The following is a 23,642-nucleotide window of genomic DNA, read 5'->3' on the forward strand; positions in this document are numbered from 1 at the left end:
TATCCTTCTACGAGTGGCGAAAGTGAGGAATTTAAAGCCAGTAGAGGATGGTTTGAAAAGTTTTGCAAGAAAAGTGGCATTCATAGTGTGGTAAGGCATGGAGAGGCTGCTAGTTCTGACGCTGAAGCTGCAAAAGAATTCGTGAAAAATGTCACAAAATTAGTGGAGGACGAAGGCTACATCCCGCAACAAGTCTTCAACTGCAACGAGACCGGATTGTTCTGGAAGAGGATGCCGAAGAGGACCTACATTACCCAGGATGAGAAGGCTATGCCCGGCCATAAACCAATGAAGGACAGGTTAACCATTTTGCTGTGTGCTAAAGCTAGTGGCGACGTAAAAATCAAGCCACTACTTGTTTACCAATTTGAGAACCTTCGTGCTTTCAAGCAGCACAATGTAAACAAAGCCAGACTGCCTGTGATGTGGAGGGCAAACACAAAGGGGTGGGTCACAAGGAACTTATTTTTGGAATGGCTGCACGAGGCTTTTGCTCCCGCCGTGAAGTGAAAAGGCAAGTCACATTAGACATCTATTTCGTGAAGTCTGATCCACCAGCTAAACAGCTAAAAACACCAGAAACCCAAGAAATCACAGAGAAAACACCTGAAGGAGAACATCCCTCCATCGCGGAGCCGGACTCTCCCTCAAAACTGTAACCTCCTCTCCACTCAGTTCCTCCTCACTTCCTTCATGTCAGAACTCGACTCATGCAAGGTGAGTTTTCTTGGTGGTTTATGGTTAGTTTTTGTATTATTGATTTTTCAAATATTCATTTCTCAGTTCGTAGCGCAAATTGTTGCAATGTTACTTTTCTTGGTTGTTTATTAAATTTCTGATTTTTCAAATGTTCATTTTTTTCCCTGTGCTTAAAACTCGTTAAAAAAAAAGTGTACACAGCGATCGGGGTTGTAAGGCTATTAGCGTGAACTCCTACAATGTTACTTTCTTGGTGGTTAATGGTTGGTTTTTAACCCCTTAACCGCCCTCTGCCGGATATATCCGGCACCGTTGTTTTATTGCTAACGCCTTACTGCCGGAATTATCCGGCACATTTGCCTGTGGTTATATGAATGCCTGGCAAGTAGTATAACTGACGGTTTGGCGTGGGTATTATTACTACGTTGTATTTCGACAAGTCTGTGGTTGTTTTGGCCGGTCATGTGACGTGATTCGCATGTAACAGCTGTGAATATGGTGAAACGTAAACTGACTTCAAGTGAGGCTTTGCAGGCGATTTTGGACAGTTCTGATCATGATTGTAGCAGTTCTGAAGAAGATTTTAGCGACAGTGATGAGCAGCAACGTGCGCTGCATGATACTGTGAATGAAGATGCATCGGATGACGGCGCTGAGTGGGTGTATCCCCAGCATCTCAGCTGGGCTGCTGCCCGTGGTGAACTACCTTTTCTGCATTCGTTTGAGGGAACGTGTGGCTTTATTGTTGATGTAAACAATTACACTGCTGAGCAGTTTTATGAGCTGTTTGTGTCACCTGATTTGATCAGATATTTTGTTCATCAGACAAATCTGTATGCAGCACAGTTTATTGAGAAAAATCCCAATTTACCTCCACATTCCCGTGTTCGTGCTTGGTTTGACACTGATGAAAACGAAATGAAAAAATTCATTGGGATTTTGATGGGAATAATCAGAAAACCAGATATTGAGATGTACTGGTCTACAGATCCTATGTATGCAACACCTATTTTTGCAGCTGTCATGACACGTAACCGATTCTCTTTGCTGCTGAAATTCTTTCATTTGAATGACAACAGAAACGAGCCAGATAAGAAAGATCCAAACCGCGACCACTTGTTCAAGCTACGTCCTTTGATTGATCATTTATTTGAAGCATTTCAGTTGCCCTACATGCCAGGACCGTCAGTTGCAGTTGATGAAAGTTTATTGTCGTGGAAGGGCCGCTTACAGTTTCGACAGTATCTACCATTGAAAAGGGCACGGTTTGGTATCAAGATGTTTTGCTTAGCTGAGAATTCAGGTTACATTTATAGATTTCGTGTATACACTGGCAACTTGCACAACATTTAGTGGTCAATACTGCTTGAATAAATGAAAAAAATGTAAAAAAGTAAAAAAACGAAAATTGTTCAGATTTCGCCTGGCGTGGGGAATATTTAGGGAGTTGGCGGTTAAAGGGTTAAATAAAGTTCGGATTTGTTCAAATCTTCCTTTTTTTCCCCCCCCTGTGCTTAAAACTCATTTAAAAAGAGTGTTTACAGTGATCGGGTTGTAAGGCTATTAGTGTGAACTCCTGCAATGTTACTTTCTTGGTGGTTTATGGTTGGTTTTTAAATAAACTTCGGATTTGTTCAAATGTTCCTTTTCCCCCCTGTGCTTAAAACTGATTTAAAAAGAGTGTTTACAGCGATTGGGTTGTAAGGCCATTAGCATGAACTCCTGCAATGTTACTTTCTTGGTGGTTTATGGTTGGTTTTTAAATAAAGTTCGGATTTGTTCAAATGTTCCTTTTTTTCCCCCCCTGTGCTTAAAATTCAAAAAAAAAAAAAAAAAGTGTTTACAGCGATCAGGTCATAAGGCTACAGTATAGTGTGAACTCTTGCAATGTTAGTTTTCTCTGTTGTTCAAGGTTTTCTCAGTGTTATTCAATGTTTTTACATTTAGTTTACTATTACGCTGTGCATTCTATGGTTTAATTAACTATATTTGTGCTTAAAACTTAAAAAAAATATTTACACACAGTTCGTATGGTCTGGAACAGATTAACTGTATTTACATACAAATCCTATGGGGGAAATTGCTTCGGTTCACGACCAAATCGGTTTACGACCAGAGTTTTGGAACGAATTATGGTCGTGAACCGAGGTTCCACTGTACTAAGTTTTTGCTTTTAAATGCTGCAGTGGCTGAAGGCCTTGGTTAGAAACAATTTCTTATTTAGAAACCAACTTTCTTCTTATGTAATATGGCAGATATCTTTTTTATTGATCGAGAGTATAAAATAAACAGAAGCAGTGCATTTAACTCAGTCAAGAATATACAGAAAGGATTAGGTTTAGGAAAAGGATTGGCAAAACGTGCTGAAAGACAAAGGTATAAGTACAAAAAAAAATTCAACCTAAAAAAAAAAAAACCCTAATAGCAGTGATAGTTGATGAAATAAAATTTGAGCAGGGCACAGCTTTTGGGAGGTCAAACTGAAGCTGTACTTACATAGTGCCAGTCACGTCCATCTATCTGCTATATTGTGACTTTCACATCTATTTATTTTGCAGTGCCATCATTATAGGGTCAATGCCCATCTTGGCCTGTCCTGTACCAGATCCATAGGACAAATCCAGGCTAAAATATATTATATTCTTTCCACCATACTGCCCAGTCTGATGCCAGCTTTCCTGTTTCTGCTGTGCTCCAAAACCTCAATCTGTGACATCCACAGTGCCCTTATTCTTCCCATAAATTGCCCTATAGATATGGAAAGGAACCGGATGCACCTGCCACTCAAATGTTACACTAGACCTGTCTCTATCATCTTCCAACTTGCCTAGTTACACATTCTGACAAAACCCACAACATAATGTCCGCACCTACACCTCCATAATTTTCCAATAACATGGACTTCTCTCTAACCTATAACACATTCATAGCATACGTGCAAACCAAATCTTATTCTGCCCCTGCTAATAGAGTGCCATTCCAAGATTGGCCATTTCAACTGTATATAAAAGAAAAGATAAAAAAAATTGTCAATGTATATATTTCCACTCTATATTTTAAATAAAGTAAAAGTGGTTATTATAGAATAAAACATTTTGCATAAAACAAAAACTTTTACAAGAAGAAAAACACAATGCAATAAATATATGGAAAATTAGAATTTTCCTATAAACTGGTTATAAACCCAAATTTAATATCCCATGTATAATACAACAAAATTTGCAAACACAACAAATATTGCATCCCAGTTTATCATTTACCATACCCACAGAGTCATCCCCATCCTAGTTTTATTCTACACTTGCTGCCAGTATACCTAGTCCTATGCAAGTTTTTCAGGTTTACCTCACCTGGGCACAAATTCACATTGCAAAATCCCACATCTTAAAACATAACTTGCCCCCCAACCTGTCTTGTATTACACTCACAGGAAAAATTCAACATAAATCTTATTTTGTCCTTACAGTCAGGATACCTATATTTCTTTGAACATAAAGTTGCCCTCTTTTCCTTCAGGGCTCATACATTGTTAATTATCTTCTGATTAAATGGAGTCATTTCACTAAGCCGGCCAAAAAAAATAGCCGCATACTATTGTCTAAAGCAGTGCTTCCCAAATTCCCAACCTTTTTTTCCCTGTAGTGGCACACTTTTAGTAACCAAAATCCTCCCAAGGCACACCACTATTCTCCTAACCACAAACACATATACATGTATATCTCATCTACTATTCTGGACAGGATGTGTCGATTTTTGGTCACCTATTCGTTGTGCCTTCTAATGCCAATCCTGTAGCCTTCTTTTAGCTGTTCAGCAATACCAAGCCTACCAAAAAAAATGTAGCCTCATGCTATCGTCTAGATGACCGAGGCTACTTTCATGCCACTTGCATTTTTCAGATCTTGCACCTCATCGTTGTCCACAACACTTTGGTACCAACACTTTGAAACAGCAAAAAGAGAAAGAAAAAAAGGCATTATTTACACCATATCCAGTTTAGTCAATTCAGTTTGTTATAACAACAGCTGGAAAAAGTCAGTGTGTAAGCTCGTACTTGAATTCTTGAAGTCAGGTCAGTCTAGTCCTACACTTCTTTATCTTGTACTTTTCTTTAAGTTAACGATTTATGAAGGGGTGTTTCATTAAAGAAATAACAAAATTTTCTTTAATTACTGAAGTTCCACTTGAAGTTGCCATCAAGGTCACGATTGCTCATTTGTAGTTATATAACATTAAAGGCAGGTGTGAACTGTGAACCATTGACGTTGTTCTATCAAATTAGATTTAAAAAACACTAAAACAATACTAATTTGCTGTCAGCAAACATGGGAGTGTCCGTGGCGTAGAGAGTTGCGTTCCTGGAAAAATCTGAAAGCAACCAACAAAAGGGCGGCCTCAGGTTATCTGCTTGCCAAAAGATCAAGGACTTGCATAGACTCTAATTTGGCCAATGTCCTCCATGTCGGAAATATAGGTACAGTATTTAAACAGATTTTTCTTTTATTCACAAAAAAATTAAACAAACACTACTCAGAACTAGGGGTGGGCGGTATGACCAAAATTCTATAACACGGTATTTTTCTAAATTATCCCGGTTTCACGGTATTCAACGGTATTTTTTTCCCCATGCATGAGTGGATGTTAACCACATTTTCCACTGCAATTACTGGCTAAGAATAACCTATTCCACTGTCAAGAGTATTGTACATTGTACAAAAAAAACATTTTAATGTGCACACAAGTATTAATACAGTTTTGCATTGCCCCGTAAAGTGATAGTTTTCAAGGGGGTGGCACTAATGGAGAAGGTATCACATTGCATGACAGATGCAGTCAAAATATAGAACCTTTTTATTGAACAAATTTTGCAAAAACAAACTATAATTTTGACAACATATTTTCAACAATACAAAGAGGCATTTAGACTTAGTAAAATATCCAGAAGTGCCTGTCAAAAATTGTATTGCACCGAATATGTCTTAGAAAAGGAATAAATAGTAAATATTTTTTGTAAACCAACTACACTTTCTGTTACTGTTAACAATCTCTGTCCACTGACACGTTAAAGTGACTTTTTTATTGAACAAATTTTGCAAAAACAAACTATAATTTTTACAACATATTTTCAACCATACAAAGAGGCATTCAGACTTAGTAAAATATCCAGAAGTGCCTGTCAAAAATTGTATTGCACCGAATATGTCTTAGAAAAGGAATAAATAGTAAATATTTTTTGTAAACCAACTACACTTTCTGTTACTGTTAACAATCTCTGTCCACTGACACGTTAAAGTGACTTTTTAAACAACTTTATCATCATTAAACTGCATAATATTTAAACTAATAAATAATAACAATAAAATAAATAATATTATTATTACTGATAGTTGCACTATTACTTCAAGACTTCAAGCCCAGGTGCATTACACAGTATTCACCAAATTAAAATAAAATAAAACAAGTGCAATCTTGGTGATGACATCTTTACCAACTGAACCATCATTTAGACAAACTGCATTAATATGGACCTTGCTTCAAGCTAAGCTATACTGGGAAGAAAAAAACAAACTATATGTCGAGAACAAAGTCAACATTTCCACTTTATTCTCGCCGTTTATGTTGAGATTAAAGTCGACATTTCCACTTTATTGTCGCCGTTTATGTTGAGATTAAAGTCGACATTTCCACTTTATTCTCGCCGTTTATGTTGAGATTAAAGTCGACATTTCCACTTTATTCTCGCCGTTTATGTTGAGATTAAAGTCGACATTTCCACTTTATTGTCGCCGTTTATGTTGAGATTAAAGTCAACATTTACACTTTATTCTCATAGTTTACTTCATAATTAAAGTAGAATGTCGTAAACTAAACTTCTTCCTAAAATCAATGTTTAATCAATTACTTAATTTACCCCGTCATAAATTAATGCAGCACATTAAATGCTTTGTGTTACGTTCCCCGACCCAGTGGTTAATCACTACGCTTCTTAAACTGACTTCCTCCGCACTAAGAGAAGACAGCGATCACCATACAGAATCCATTCACTTCATGATATTCCTGCTTTCTGAAAATTTAGAATGCTAAGATAAATACTTGATATCATTTTCATGATAAAATGCATTAAAGCAGGTATTACACATGCACGGTAGTGAGGTGGTAGTGCTGCTCCCTCGCAGTAAGGGGTCCCCAGGTGTATGTTCAGTGTAGAGAACTTTATGGCAGGTGTGACGAGGCTCCAAAAAACTGGATGTATGAATAGCTATCGCACAGGTTTAACTTAAATATTGTGTAAATGTTGGGTTTGTGATCTGCTGGTTGGAGACACGAACACAGAATTCAATGCATGTTCTTCTGAGCGGGCTATCTTTATTGCATGCATGCTGTCTCTATCTGACGTACCAAAACCCCAGTTCCTATCCTTCCTTTTTCTTTCACCACATAACCAATCACCACACGATAAACGTCTTTGTGAAATTAAAACTAGTTATAAACTTAGCCCACGGAGTGTTCAGAACTTTAAAAATACCTTCGTTATACATGTTTAATTATGCCATCCATTCAGAGTTGCGCCCATCTCTGAACGAGTCGCCAGCACATCGCAGGATGAATACAAGCAAAACATACACTAGCAGGGTCAATATAGCACAACAAAACCCCACATCCTACATGACTTTGAAAGGAAACTGAAGCACGCCGAGTAAACCCACCAGAAAAACATGCAAATGCAAGGCAGGCACGCCGCCGTGCCCCCATATGATTAATGCATGCTTTAATGCATTTCACCATGAAAATTATATTAAGTATTTATCTTAGCATTCTAAATGTTCAGAGAGCAGGAAGATCATGAAGTGAATGTATTCTGTGCGGCGATCGCTGCCGGCACCTCCTCTTAGTGCAAGAAGAAGTCAGTTTAAGAATCACTTAACACAAAGCATTTAATGTGCTACATAACTTATGATGGGGTTTGAGAAAATCTAGTAAATTAAATATTCATTTTACGATGAAGATTTAGTTTACGATGTTCTACTTTAATGACAAATTACGAGAATAAAGTCAACATGTCGACTTTATTCTCGTCATAAGCGTCAAGATTAAAGTGGAAATGTCGAGAATAAAGTCAACATGTCGTCACACTATTACACAGTACTCAGGTACATTACACTGTATTGAAAACAAATAAAACAAGTACAACTTGGCTTGCAGTATTATCCAGTAGTATAGAAACAGTATTTACACATCTGACCTTTTAAAACTAAAGCATCTCCAGGCGACGGACGTGACTCCTTTTTTTCGGCAAAAGTTCTCCTGTTCATCATGTTCAACTTTACTTTTAGTTCAGTTTCGGAATGCTCTCTGTTCATTTTCACCGCACGGCATACCTATGCTACCACCCATTATTTGGTGGTGTAGCAGTGAAAAAGAGCCCTAGTGCAACAAATCTGTGTTTAGCGGTGTAGCAGTGAAAAAGGTCCCCACTTGAACAGTTTCCCGCTGCGCCACGTTCCGAACATCGTTTAAGCAATTTAAACCGGTGTTGTGGTATAAGAAAAATCCATATCATAAAAAAAATAAAAAACGGCATACGGTTTGAACCGGGATACCGCCCAGCACTACTCAGAACCAATTTTTAATGGATGTTGACATGTGCCAATGCCAGGCACGTTGCACAAATAAATTTATTTCATGATTATTTCACATTGCCTAATTAATTTAAGTAGAGTTTTTAAAATATTGAGGGAGTTGGTGCTCCAGTGCCTTGCATTAGAAACTGCCACTGCCTAATACCTAAAACTTCTGATACATACTGTTTCAATGGACATGAATGCTTTCATTTTATAAAGCTTTAATAATTTTGTTTTCCTTTGTTGCTATGGTGATTTTGTTTTGATTAATAAGAAAAAAAAGCAATTAAATTCATTAATAATATAGGCAGTGGTTTTGTGGAAAAAATACATAATTTTTGTTGCAGATATATGTTTTAATAGTCTCCTAATTTTTCTTAAGAGTGTCTAAAATGAAGTAACTCTAGACTAAGATTATCACACTTTATTATTTTTTTTAAATTTTATTAAAATCAACAAACATTCCATACACGCAAGTCAAGTTTAACAAAACTGGTTTGAAACAAATTGACCCCCACCCATGAGAAAGAGAGCTAGGTCAGCTGAGTAGCATTTTAATAATAGTAAAACTATGTAAATAAATAAATTAATAAAAATAGATAGAATAGAAAAAGAGGGGAGAGAATCCACTTCCTCAGTTTAAATGCTTACTCTAAAATGTTATTTATCACATCCTGCCAGGTTTAGAAAAAGTTGTTCATAGATCCTCTAAGTGAGAATTACATTTTTTTCCAATTTTAGATAATATATAACATCAGTTATCCGCTAAGTTAAAAGAGGTGAATTAGGATTCTTCCATTTGAGAAAGATAAGTCTAGGTGCCAATAGCGTAGTAAAGGCAATCACAGTTTTTTTGTCCTTCTCCATTTTAAGCCCATCTGGAAGTACACCAAACACAGATGTTAGTGGCTTAGGAGGGATTATGACGCCCAGGCTGTCTGAGAGGCATCTAAAAATATTTGTCCAAAATGATGTTAATTTGGTGCAGGCCCAAAACATATGGCCCAGTGAGTCTGGAACTTGCTTGCAATGTTTGCAGGTTAGATCTTACCCGGGAAACATTTTGGACAATTTTAAATGAGAGAGATGCACTCAATATATAAATTTTAAGTTGAATAATTGAATGCTTTCGCATATGGAGCGCAAGTGAATTCTGTGCATTGCTACCTTCCATTCCTTTTCTGAGATGTTGAGTGAGAGATCCTTTTCCCACTGTACTCTGGGATCTAAATGTTTTATATATTACAGAAATGCTGTTCTTGAGTCCTCAAGACTGATCAATATTTCTTCTGGTATAAGGTAGGTGGTAGGTGCGAGAAATTGGATAGGTTTTGTTTAACAAAGTTTCTAATTTGAAGATATGAAATGTGTTGCTGGAATGTTAAATTTGGAGTGTAACTATTTGTAGGATGCGAAGACATTATCTATGTACAGATCTCTAAGTGATTTAATCCCGGATGTTTTCCAGACATTAAAAACTACGTACGTTTGAGAGGGTGGAAAAAGGTGGTCCTCATGCAGAGGTGCCACAGATAAAAGCTTCTCTATCTTATAATACTTCCAACATTCATTCCATATTCTGAGTGAGTGAAGCACTATTGGGTTAGTATATTGGCAATGACTCCTACTTATTGGGGTACAAAGCAAGGAAGATTATCACACTTTAAATGCTACTTTAATACAGGTATTTTTTCCAGATTTATAACTGACAACCCTCTCCTTTGGCAATGAAAAAAGTACATTCACCTCTAATATATTTAGTTGTAACATCTATTTTTACTTGTGGTTAACAGTGCCCTCTTCTTTTTGATATAAATTAAAAAAAGAAACAAAAGCTTGCTTGGAACCTACCGTATCAGGTGCATTGTTTTTATGTAGAATATCGACCACTTTGTGAAATCCAATTGGGGCCTTTTTTTGTGTGTATCCAAGCCAATTCTAAGTGAGACAAAAAAACACTTGCTTTGAAAACCTTCTCCTTACATTTTATTTGAGACACACTCAATAATAATACTGTATGACTTTAACTGAATTGGATGCAGGCAGTATATAGCAGGGCAGTAAGGTAGGTTAAAAGCGCTGTTCCAGTTAAAATTCTTTGCAAAACCATCAAAAGTAAACAATTAAACAATTTTTTGCTATTTTCTATAGAATTAGCCTAATGGCAATATATAAAAAGGCAAGACCTATCATTCTGAGTATTCTCATCACTGATGTGTGTAGGCCACGCATACTATGCTACGCTGCCCTCTATTGGTGTCAACGTGACACACCAAACATGTTGTAGTGTTTTTAAGGGAATAACTAAGTAATAACATTTAATTTGGTGGCATCTAGCAGCTTTAGAGACTTTTGTATCACAAAAAGTAACCCTTAACACTAGAATTACCAGAGCCTACGAAAAAACTCGTAGATCCGGCCCACCTTAAATCGCTTCTTAACTCTTTTAGGGCTAATTTTTTTTTTGTTTCTTTTCTCCCAGGGCTGAATATTTTTCCAAAAACTAACATTTTTTAAAAAAGAACACAAAGCAATTGTTTAACATATCAAATCAACAAAAAATATTTCCTTTTGACAAATGTTACTGTCTTGCATGTTGTATGAGCCTGCATACTCTATGATTTCACATACATATCACATACATTTTACACAGCAAAGTCTGATCTCGCTCAAAGCAGCCAATTTCAGTCATTGCCACATTGCACTCCTTACTATACGTGTTGCTTTGGTGCCTATTTTTCAATTGTCTGTTGCTGCACTTTCTAACATATATTGTTAGTGTGTACTGTAGAGAGACAAGTCACCCATTTGCCATCATGCCATGCCACTGCCACCAAGTTTTCTGCCAGCATGAAAACCGTATTGTCACCTCTTTTCATCTTCTGAAACTTTATGAACTTTATGTATGGCATTATAGCCTGGCTCACCCCATGGGATTTGCTTCTGTTTATTACAGAAGTGAATAAAACTTTGCAGCAGCACGTACCTAAGCCACCAGGGGACAAAACACGTTTGGACCAATGCTCCCTGAAGTTATATCACCAATTCTGTCTCATCTCTATTTGTAATGCCACAGCGCGCTTCATCTCGTCTTTCGTTGTGGGTTTCCACTTTGAAAAACGAGAATGCGATGCAAACGCAGCCCGCGATTCAAAAAAAATCTCTGCCTACCTGTTTGTCTCGTCTGACAGTAGCTGAAAAGCAGCATCAGGAGACAGCAGCCTGAAGTACAGCAGCTGGTGATCTGTCGTGTCCAACAGCAAGCCATGCCGTCTTGTAAACTCCGGTAGCCAGATCAGCTCTCAACGGATCAATGTCTGTGTATTTATCCCATGCGAACCTTGCCGTAGATGCATCGGCTGCGCGAAGGCACGCAACTGGCAGCAGATCCGCTGGCGTGGCATCGGCTGGTGTCTGATCAGCTGATGCCTGCTTCTAACTCTCTTGCTCGATCTCCTGATCACTGCCAATAAAGTCCGATTCTGAAAAATCAAGAGTCCGACTCCGCGATAATGCGCAAATGCGCATAATGCGAGTGTTTTCTTTTCTGCACTTGCTTCGCTGCCTTTTCACATGTCGGTGCCATCTTGCCTGTTTACATTTCGCAACTCACGCACACGCAAGGTTTATTTGCCGAGTCAACGAGTCTAGCATTCCTCCAAGCACAGAGGGAATGCCTGTGACGTGACAGTGAGATTTGTCGCCATTAACAGCTGATTGTCGCCCTCTATCCCTGGATGTCGACTTTTGTCGACATGCGCCCTCAACCCCTCCTGTCGACAAAAGTCGACATCCGCCCTAAAAGAGTTAAATCCGTTCACACCTCTCCGCCAGCGTCTTTTGTCCTCTAAATGTGCTGATAAAGACAAGCTGCCAGCAGCCGGCTATTCCATCCCCCACCAACTTAGAATGTGCACGAACTTCTCCCAGCTCATGCCTTAATTGATTATCTGGGAGTAGAGTTTTAGAGTGGAAATAATAGATCGTTATTTGGAACACATGCATTTCATGTGTGTTCCGTTTCTACACTAATCTGTGTAAACACATTGTTAAAACAGAAACTTTTTCATATTTTAGTAATACATGTTACAAAATGTAGGCATAAACTATAGAATGTGTAAAGCCTGAGTTCCAAAGATCAAATAAACACTTTCACAAAAGGTTCAAGAATGATACAACAGTTTCCATGGCTTAGCATGCTAAGATTTACTTCTCAGAGCACAACAGTTTTGCCGTGCCTCACAGACATGAGTTCGATTCCCCATTGGGGATAAAGTGTTACTTTTTTTTTCTTTTTAACCTCAAACGGACATAAAATTTATAAATTGGTATGCACTGTCAGTTAATGAGATCATTATATTTTCATGTGGGATGCTCCTTTTAAAATATTTTTTTAGCAATTGAGACTGCAATTAACATGAACAACTGTCCTTATAACTGTTATTTTTAAGATTCATAACACACAGACAGACAGAGCACTGCGTAATAGAGAGACAGACAGGCAGAAAAGTCACTAGATATATAAATAAACAGGGATGGCACATGTACTGAAAGAAAAAAAAGATCAACATGTGCGTTGTTCCTGCTGCACTGAATAAGCTCACGCATTCTAACATCACCTCTCCCCCCGATCTGACTCTCTAAGTAACAGCACAAGTACAGACGCGAACCAAGTGTAATCAAGAGTCCCCGGTTTGATCCCCACTCACTCCTATAGTTGCCGTTTTCAGTAGTAAGCTGCTCTTTTTGTTAATATTATACAGTACACACATGCACTTGGTTTGCGTCTGTACTTGCGCGGTTACTTAGAGAGTCAGATCGGGGGAGGGGTGATGTTAGAACGCGTGAGCTTATTCAGTGCAGCAGGAACAACACACATGTTGATCTTTTTTTTCTTTCAGTACATGTGCCTTCCCTGTTTATTTCTATATCTAGTGACTTTTCTGCTTATCTGTCTCTCTATTACGCAGTGCTCTGTCTGTCTGTCTGTGTGTTATGGATCTTAAAAATAACAGTTATAAGGACAGTTGTTCATGTTAATTGCAGTCTCAATTGTTAAAAAAATATTTTAAAAGGAGCATCCCACATGAAAATATAACGATCTCATTAACTGACAGTGCATACCAATTTATAAATTTTATGTCCGTTTGAGGTTAAAAAGAAAAAAAGTAACAGTTTATCCCCAGTGGGGAATCGAACTCAGGTCTGTGAGGCACGGCAAAACTGTTGCGCTCTGAGAAGTAAATCTTAGCGCGCTAAGCCACGGAAACTGTTGTATCATTCTTGAACCTTTTGTGAAAGTGTTTATTTGATCTTTGGAACTGAGGCTTTACACATTATATAGTTTATGCCTACATTTTGTAACATTTATTACTAAAATATGAAAAAGTTTCTGTTTTAACAATGTGTTTACACAGATTACTGTAGAAACGGAACACACATGAAATGCGTGTGTTCCAAATAACGATCTATTATTTCCACTCTAAAACTCCACTTCACTCCCAGATAATCAATCAATAGCCGGCTGCTGGCAGCTTGTCTTTATCAGCACATTTAGAGGACAAAAGACGCTGGCGGAGAGGTGTGAACGGATTTAAGAAGCGATTTAAGGTGGGCCGGATCTACGAGTTTTTTCGTAGGCTTTGGTAATTCTAGTGTTAAGTGATATATTTAATTCTAAATCTAAATTAATTATACTGTATATAAAACACAAAATAATTGATGGCGTAAGTAAACATTTACCCCTGTTAACATGACACACCTAAATCATCACTGGTGTGGCCAGTTGATTTTGAGAAGTCACATAATTATTTCTATGGAGAACATATGTCTGCAGCCAAGGGGTTTCACTTGATTGCAGTATAAATGCACCTCATCTGGAAGGTCCAACATATGGAAAGTCAGTATTGTGACCTATCCTACACAATAAAGACAAAAGAACACTCAAAGCAACTCTGTGAAAATGTGACTGAAAAGAAAAAGTAACGTAAAATAACCATGTCACTGAATATCTAGTTAAATCAGTCATTAAGCAATGGACAGAGTATGGCAGAGCTGGAAATCTTTCGAGAGCAGGTCATCCGGAAAAACTGAGTGATCAGACAAGAAGATGACGAGTGAGAGAGGCCATCAAGGAGAACATTCTTTGAGAACACTGAAGGAGTTACAAGCTACAAAGAGCTTAGAATGGAGAGACTCTGCAGACAACAACTGTTGTCCAAATGCTTAACCAGTCACAGCTATATAGGAAAGTAGCAAAGAGGAAAACACACAGCGTATCTTAAGTTACATTTTGCCGAAATACATAATCGAGGGAGTAGTCAGCCAAAATGTAGCTTTTTCATCGCTAGACTAAATGCCATATTTGGCATTAACGAAAGACTGCCAATTATCGAAAACAAAGAATCCCCATGGTGAGGCATAATGGCAGAATCAGGCTGTGGCAATGCTTCTCTGAAGCACGCCCTCAAAGGCTTGTGGGAGAAGAGGATTAAATGAATGCAGCAAAACACAGGGAAATCCTAAAGGAAAACCTGATGTAGTCCGCAAGAAACCTGAATCTTGGTTGATTTGTTTTCCAGCTAGACAACGACCCCAAGAATAAACTCAAACCTTATACTGAAAGGCTTAAAAACAACAATGCTAACATCCTGTGGCAACCGAGTCAGAGTACAGATCTCAATCCAATTGAGAATTTTTGGCTGGACCTAAAAAAAGCTGTTCATTCACAATCCACATCCAACCCATAGAGCTTGAGTGTTTATGTAAGAAAGGGGGAGAAAATTGCATTGGCCAAATGAGCAAAGCTGACAGAGACCTGTGCACACAGACTTAACACTTGAAGGAGGCGAATACTTACAACATCATCTATTTTGTGTTTCATATTCGTAATTAATTTAGACCACTTGCTGAGAACAGTTTTCACTTTGACATTAAAGAGTTTTTTTTTGTTGATTAGTGTCAAAAATGTCAAATGAAATCCACTGTGATTGAATATTATACAACAAAAAAAAAAATTGTGAAACCTTCCTGGGGTTAATAGTTTTTGTAAGAACTGTACAGTGACCAAAACATTTAATGACTAACAGAAACAGATGTCTTTAAAATGCAGGCAGATGCATTTCTTTCAAAGGTTATAAATCAATTCTCAAAAACTATATTTTGTAATTAATTTGCAAGACAAAAATCCAGTTCAGAGTGTAAAATATTGCCCACCATCTACATGAGGTCCCACACAAAATCTGGATAATGTAAGGTGTTGAAAATGTAACCTTATATATTAATAATACTGGCATCATACAAATTAGCTTTTACAAATATGTTACCTTAGTCACAAAGAGGCTGTCCACGTCTTTCCATGCTTTGAGTTTAGCTCTAGCCCCAAGTGCTGTTAATAAATATTGTTTATCTGAAAGCTGAAAAACAATCTTAAGTTAAAAAGAGAAATATTTTATTAACTTAGCCTTGAGAATTTATGTAGACACTGAATGCTAATGCTGTTGGAAAAACTGCACTTCTGGTTTATGATTGAGTTCAGGTTCTTAAATACTTGACATTTTGATCTACTGAATTGAGAATGGCAATGATTCAAGCAACTGATTTAATACATTAAACAAAAAGAACGCTAAGTCACATGTGCCCAACAGAATATAATTAAAATTTTATAAACTCTAAGATTCCTGGCTAGAATGTATTTTTCCAGAAGAGTATATATTTACTACATATTACTGAAATTCATGCTGAAATAAGACAAAAAGGCCAAGGACTCTGAAGTGTTCCAGTAATTTGATTTATGCAAAAATATTTAATAAAGAAATGAAAATCTAAGTCATACCAGTTCAAACGTCAGAGGAAATGATACTACCATTACAAATTGTGTAGAAATTAGAAAGCATTACGTTTCATTATTTACAGTAAATTTGGCATGAATGCTTAAGATAATTGTGGAGATTTAAACATTCATCTATGATTTGGAAAGCTTCAACTGAACATCACAATGTACTTCTGCAACCATGAAAACTATAAGAATAGATTGATTTAAAAGTTTTAAAAACACAACTATCGTAAATTGAAATACATTCTTGGGTTGATCACATATTTAATGTCCACAAACAAAACATGATGCAAACCATCTCATTATACTGTACACAATTTGTGGACTGAAAAATAATGCAAAATGTTAAATTTAGCTTGTGCTTGTTTTGCTGTCTGCAAAAACTTTTCAGTGCTCCTGTTCTTTAAATATTAAGAGAGCACATATTACAGAAACGTGATTTTATTTTTTTTTTTATTAATGTAACAGATGGAACCTTTATGTGCAGTATTTCTAAAGCATTGAGAATTTGTTTGAAAAGTAATGTAATTGCTTTAAAACTACTATAAAATACACATGCACTTCTCCATAAAAATATTCAAGGAAGGCAACCATCACTGTCTGTGATGCAATCTGCAATGTTAAGTCATACAAGCTTAAAAAAAAACTAAGACAATTCACATCCACTAGTTTTAGCTGCAATTTAAAAGCCACGTTACATGATACTCAGACATGTTGAAGGAGTGGTGCAGTAGGATCATTTATGCTAGACTGATGCAGTACTCTTAGCTTTGTGCTTCAAACTGGTATTTGACAACCCTGTAATAAATGTATCCCAATGACAATTTATTCATTCATCACTTGAACCCATCCATGAACACTTAAACTGGTTAATCCTCTTCAGGGTTGCTGGGCCAGTTTATTGTGAGGTGCAAGAAAAACAAAAGTACACTATGAAAATACCATGTTAGCCACTGGGTGAACTTGCAAACTTCACATACTGTAGGTAGTGAAGGGAATTCAAACCCAATCTCTACTGCTAACCACTGTGGAAAGTACTCTTGCCATTACAGAGGTACAGTGACAGGAAGTCAATCAACCTATCCTACCCATCTGTGGGATGTGTGAGGTATTTGCAGTACCTGTAAAAACCCAAAATGAACACAGGGAAATCCTCATAAAGAGAGTAAGGAAACTATAGTAGGCTATGTAGTGTGGGTGGAGCCCCAGGAGGCAGGACCACTCTGATGTCACAATTGCTGGGCCCTCCTTCTAGCTATTTATTACAGCCAGAAGTGAGACCCAGCAGTTGACTATTAAAGTTGTCTGGAGTTTTGTAGGTATTGTGGTTTTTCTTTTTGATAACTTCTGCTTTGCCCCTTGATTATTTGGATAAGTGTTTTAGGACTTGTTTGCTTAGGATTGCCTACTAAGCAGCTTATTTTTGCTATTCCATCTACTTTTAAATAAACTATCAAAATATAAAGATTACAGTTTGAGAACATCTTCATAATCCAATGTTGTAAGGCATTTTTGTATATTTTTGGACTCATGGTCTTTTTAAACTGCTAAGCCAGCTTCCCAGTTTTGAGGCCTGCTGGGCCAGAAATCAATGGTTAGCAATTAGTGTAAACTCGATGGTGAAGGTCCTAACTTGCCTTTTGTGGAGCATTTTGGGGGGCTCACACTCTTTTTCCATTCTACGACTCCCAATCACAAGCACACTGCTAAAGAGAGTTTTTTTTTAAATATATATTGAACACACGTACAGTACGCATGGTGGACTGGGGAAAAATATTTAAATATTTTCCTCTCATTTACCTTGAAAGTCTTTTTGATGCTTCCTGGACTGCTATAAGTGCCCTTGAAGAAATAAAGAAATTAAAATTCAGTTACTTTAATATACTTTAATTTGTGAGTTTATAAACATTTTTTTAACACATAAATACCACACATTACTTGTGAACTACTGCATTTGATAAGCCGACAAAATTTTTTATTTCTTGTTCCAGAACAAAATTACACACATCACAAACTCTTAATATACTAAAACATGCAAAAAACGCCCAGTCATAAATTGTTTCAAACCACATTACTTACACACTGCTAAATCCAGATTGTGGTGTATTCCATAAGACCCTGGGAAAGAAGGCCTTTAGTTGTCACAGTTTTAATGACATTTACCCATGCAAAGGTTTTTTCCAGTTGCTTACAACAGAGTATTATAAAATATGAATCGAAAACACAGTTCTAAGTGGTATAATAGCACCTCTATACCCTCATGTTTACACAGTGATGTTAAAAATTAATCTATAACTCTAATGGCTAGGTCTCTGGCTATTAAAATTAAAAAGCATAAAATATAACGATTAAAATGTAAATCAACTAGTAAATAATAATAATAAATTTAATGTTTATACAAAAATATGCTTTAAAAAATCAACTAGCTATAAATCAAGGAGAAATAACAATAACTGCTTAGCTCACTCAAGTGCCAAACTACCACTCTAGTTGTCCCTGTAATTTTAACAGCTATCCTCAACTGCAAGTACATTATCAATTGGAGGTACCTCTTTATCTATGCTAAGTTTATAAAGGATGGATATTTGTAAATATGTCAGAGCTATTATAAATAATCTTACTCTGAGAAGAATATAGAAAAAACAGTGATGATCATAACTGGCACTGGCAGAATACACCGTAGTGGTAAAGAACGGATCTACATATGACCACTACACCTCTGACATCAGCTATAGGCTGATGTTTCAACAGTTGGTAAAAGTGAATTTGTTGGTATGACCTGACAGAATGTGTTGGGTGATGCTTGATTGAGAACAGAAATGCAGTGCAACAGAAAGGAGAATCAGAGGATTGTTGTTTAACTCCTCCTTTACCTGGCTTTTCTTCATAATACAAGTACTATGAACTGTCCACCTTTAACTAAGAGGATGAGTCAGACGTGACAGCGTTCATGGTTACAACCCAGAATAGAGTTACTGCAAACCTGGAATTCAATTTCAGGGCTAGTCTAACAATGTTTCCTAGCAAATTATGTTTCACAGCATTATAAACAAGGAATGTCCTAATTAAACTCTTGGGATAGAAAATAGTACAGTGTAAAATAACAATGTGGACAAATTAATGTGAAAAGCAACAGTTGATCAATTACTATTGACAGTTTAATTAGGTTAATGCAAAGTACGCATTCAAAAAAGTTCCTTTAATATGAATCAACATTTTTCACTTCTAAACACCAACTGAATATTGTAATATGAATTAAATCTCTTCACATAAACGCAGGTTAATTCCACGTAAGAACCAAACCTAAGTACTCACTTCAGATTCGCCATAATGGTAAAAGCAGGAGTAGTATAGTGTAGTAATAATGGGCATATCCAAAATGGCTGCTTTGCGTGGGTTTTTCTTAAACACTTCCACCTGTCCAGTTTTCTCCATATGTTGGTCATTGGCCTATCAAGAAAATTACATAAACATTTTTACATTATGTGTACTATAAGAAGGGGCAGGCACACTTAGGCCTATTGGGCTATCGTGGATACAGGCTATAGACAATCTTTTGACAGTTGGCAATGGTTTCCTAGTAAATTATACCATTACCTTGATTATCTGGCAGCACAGTTTGTGCTGCTGCATTACAGTTTTAGGATTCTGGGATTTTATCCTAACATTATCCAAATCTGTTTGCAACTGTTTGCGCTACAGGTGCTTAAACCTTCCTGTCACATCCATTAGATGTGCATGATAGACTAACCGGTGCCTCTAAATTCGCCCTGTGTAAAAAGCGTGTGTGTATGTGAGTGATTGAGCCCTCAGAAGGACTGAAAGCCTAACCAGGGTTGATTCTGGCCTACAACTTGTATCTAATGATATTAGCCCTCAGACACTGCAACCTCAAAAATGTTACTGAAATGAAGTGATTGGCATTTACTTATTCTAGCAATTTAAAAAAAGAGTCAAGAGTTCATTTTGTCCTATCCAAAACAGATGCATCAGTAAACAGTTATTATACTATTGAAATCAAAGAACTCTACTTTTGTTAAAAAGTTTTAACAGGAAAATAGATTTGGTAAAAGGTGGTAAGTGGTTACTGGTGTGATAAATTATTTAATAAATTAATTCATACTGACATCTGTCAAGCATTAAGTCACCTATTTCATTTACAACCATTGAAAAGAATACAACAGAATTGTGAACGCTAAATATTTGTAAATGTGTATGTGCAATGTGATAGTAGTTATAACCCCGGTTTAAAACTGTAGTACATCAGAAACAATGTATAATTTTTTTGTGTAACACCTTAGTTTAGGTACTACAAAAATACATATACTGTATTTCTCATAAAGCTGTTATGTAATAAAAATTTAATTTGGTCTTAACACTTATAAAGAACAAGTACAGTGGGTGTTTATCTCCACATTGAAGCCCTACTAAAATTACTTCACTTTAAAAAGACATATTTTTGTTGATACTGCAATTTATGAGCAAACTGAGTTGTCTTTGATACTGTATATCATTACTTTGCAGTAAGCGTGCTGATGGAATTTTACTGTGTATAAACATTTGGTAATTTGTGCACTGGTATCTTATGCTGAATTACAAATATGTAAAGATAAAGATACTGACAAAGTATAGGTATCAACAAATCTAATGTAAAATGTTTAAATAATCTGATAGCAAACACATTAGACTTACCTCTATGATAATTTGCCTTTCCAGTAAGGTATAGTGATCCTGAACAAAACCGGCATCTTCAGCTGAAAAAGGAAGGCTAAAAACAGCCTGAAATTATTATCATTATTTCTTATTAAATATTCAATAAATATTGTCTACATATTTAAATTACTGGAATAAACTAAATAAAAATAACAATGATTTAAACCTTGACAAGGTGTTTAAAAATATGCTTATAATGTAATGAATAAGATGTGGATTATGACTTTAAAATTACATATTTTAAAACACAGTAACATTTTCAATAAAAAAATTATGTTTGATGACAATAATCATTTATTCAGACTTGCATATTGCTCTGTTTTCAAAGGTGAACAAAAATAATCTCTACATAAAAATTTCAACTGAAGTGATCCTGAAATATTTCAACACATTTGTCATATGACACTGTTTTACTTAGTAATAGGATACTATAAGTTTAAGAAATTAATTGTTCCATCTATGTTATATATAAACATAAAGGTAAATGAGTGCCTCTATGATTAATTAAAGATTTGGCCATATGATCAATTAATCATGAAACCACACTTAAGCATTTATCTCAACTGTAAATGACACAACCTTCTATAAGTATTTTTCATTAACACCCTGGTGTTAAAATAAAATAATAATTTCCACACTAACAAACACCTGGCAGAAATATATAATTTATCCATTATTATTATGTACAATAAAGCTATATAATGAAAAGTAATCTTGAAAGTCAAAATAGCAGTAAAACGTTTGTCATGATGCTGATGGTCATGCTGTGACATACTCAACTTCAATATGGTAAGACTGATATCTACAAAGAACGGGACAGAAACTTTGTACACAAAAAACTTTCAGAGTTTGAATGAAATTAAACTTGAGGTTGATTATGAACTATATTTGTTTCAGGTGTTTGCAAGAACATTAGGTTTGGCTCTAATGCAAACACAGTAATAAACATTTACATAAACTACTGCAGAAATTCTAAAACTGTGATCATGATCTAAAACTATAATACAAACACATAAAAATAAATATATTGGGGCTTAGATTATACTTTTCATTGATATATTTTAGAGAGAAAAGTTCATTTAGTTGTTCCTTTTCAGCAGTTTATGTGTACAATAAACATAATATATAAACACCTGCAGTTGATTCCAAACAGCATTTAAATAATCAAAGACCGGACATTCTATGCTGTGGTTTTCAACTCATGTGCCCAGTTAAATGATGTACGTATATTGTAACAGACAGGCAATGATACAGTAGAGAGATTCAACTAAACAAGTAAAATTAGTGCAAGTTGAGTGCTGATGTTAACCCAATAAGCAGGAATGACCAATGAACTATAAGGTGTGTGTATCTATACCGTGTTAGCAAAGTTAAAATTGCAACTGAGTTACAAGGATGTTTAACATAATAATTAAAGACAGTATGTGAATATTTAAAAGTTTAATAACCATCATGATATTAAACAAACAATTTAAGAAATGGTCCTCTTTAGATTTTACAGTTTTATTTTAAAATGTACAGCTTAATAAATAGTTTCATACTCTTTGGAGCTTACCTAATACAGCTTTTTAAAGCTTCCTTCTTCTTATTTACATCTTTCAAATTTAAGTGCTCCCTGTACTGCATAAGCTGAAAACATCAGAGCAAAATTAAAACAAACATGTGTAAGTCAAACAATACATTTATGCATAACATAGAATAGTACATAAATGGAAATGCTATAACTGGTATTACTTACTGCCATTTCTTCGGTCCTTCCAAGAAATCTGCAAAAAGGAATGAAGTAAAGGCATGATTCTGAAAAAAATGCTTTTTATTCAACTTCAGTTACAAATATATGTTAATAACAACTAATCTATTAAAGAAAACTTTGAACCTACACCAGCCTTTTATCATTACCAGCTGCCAAGAATTTAATTTGTGCGTAAAATAAAATAACACAAAGTGCCACAGTGGTTACTATGTTCTCCCGGTGTCTTCATGCATTTTGCTTCAGGCACTCTAATTTTTTCCCATATCACAAAATTCTGAGTCTCTGTAAAATGGCTTGTAGAGACAGTGTATGGATATGATTGTGCTCTTACTGCCATGTGATGGATTGGCATTCATTCAGGGCTGGTTTCTCCTTGAACTGAGTGCTACCAATATGGAACTCAGTGCCCACTGACCATGAATTGAGAGGGTTTGGGGAAAAAAAGAATAAACGGAGTAATGGATGGTTATACATCCTGGGATTTAATAATGAAGCATGCAGTTTATAGTTGACACAAAGGAAATTTTTAAATATGCAAAGAAGAAATATAAACTCAGTTACTATTCAGAATAATGGGAACAGTTAATAGAAATGTAAAGCAGATTAATTTCTCTCTCTTGGTTTTAGCTCTTCATGTCTGTCTCTCAGGTATTAACATATTGCAAAAAATGGAAGACAGCCATACATCAAACCACATTATTTCAATTAGCAGTTTTCTTAATTTTAAAATGCAAAAACACATTTCTTTTCAGCATTTTACATAAATTAGTTATTATAAAGTTGTACCATAGAAACAGTGAGATGATGAAGTATTACATTTATTATGATCCTGGACTTGTGTGTCATTATAATTTACAATCATAATCATACATTACAAAGGTTAACTGGGCCAATTTTGAAGTTAATGTTATTAATTGACAGCAGCACATACTTGCATGTAGATTACATTTAGGAATCATTCCAATTCAGTCACCAAAAAGGCAAGGCTACTGTCTCTCACGACATTGATCTCCATTAGATA

At 35.9% G+C, this 23,642-nt stretch overlaps 1 protein-coding gene across 2 annotated transcripts in view; it reads right to left on the reverse strand.

Moving 5' to 3' along the window:
* Positions 1-23,642, reverse strand: part of vipas39 (VPS33B interacting protein, apical-basolateral polarity regulator, spe-39 homolog) — a 136,428-nt gene that overhangs the window by 27,286 nt on the left and 85,500 nt on the right. For both annotated transcript variants that reach the window (XM_051919775.1, XM_028821225.2), the window contains exons 11-17: positions 22,607-22,634; positions 22,424-22,497; positions 20,848-20,923; positions 19,471-19,605; positions 17,956-17,997; positions 15,647-15,736; positions 10,173-10,259 (exon numbers count right to left, since the gene is read on the reverse strand). In XM_051919775.1, coding sequence (XP_051775735.1) covers positions 10,173-10,259; positions 15,647-15,736; positions 17,956-17,997; positions 19,471-19,605; positions 20,848-20,923; positions 22,424-22,497; positions 22,607-22,634 — 532 coding nt within the window. The remainder of the gene's footprint in view (positions 1-10,172; positions 10,260-15,646; positions 15,737-17,955; positions 17,998-19,470; positions 19,606-20,847; positions 20,924-22,423; positions 22,498-22,606; positions 22,635-23,642) is intronic.

This window comes from Erpetoichthys calabaricus, chromosome 16, assembly GCF_900747795.2.
Source record: "Erpetoichthys calabaricus chromosome 16, fErpCal1.3, whole genome shotgun sequence".
Lineage (NCBI taxonomy): Eukaryota > Metazoa > Chordata > Cladistia > Polypteriformes > Polypteridae > Erpetoichthys > Erpetoichthys calabaricus.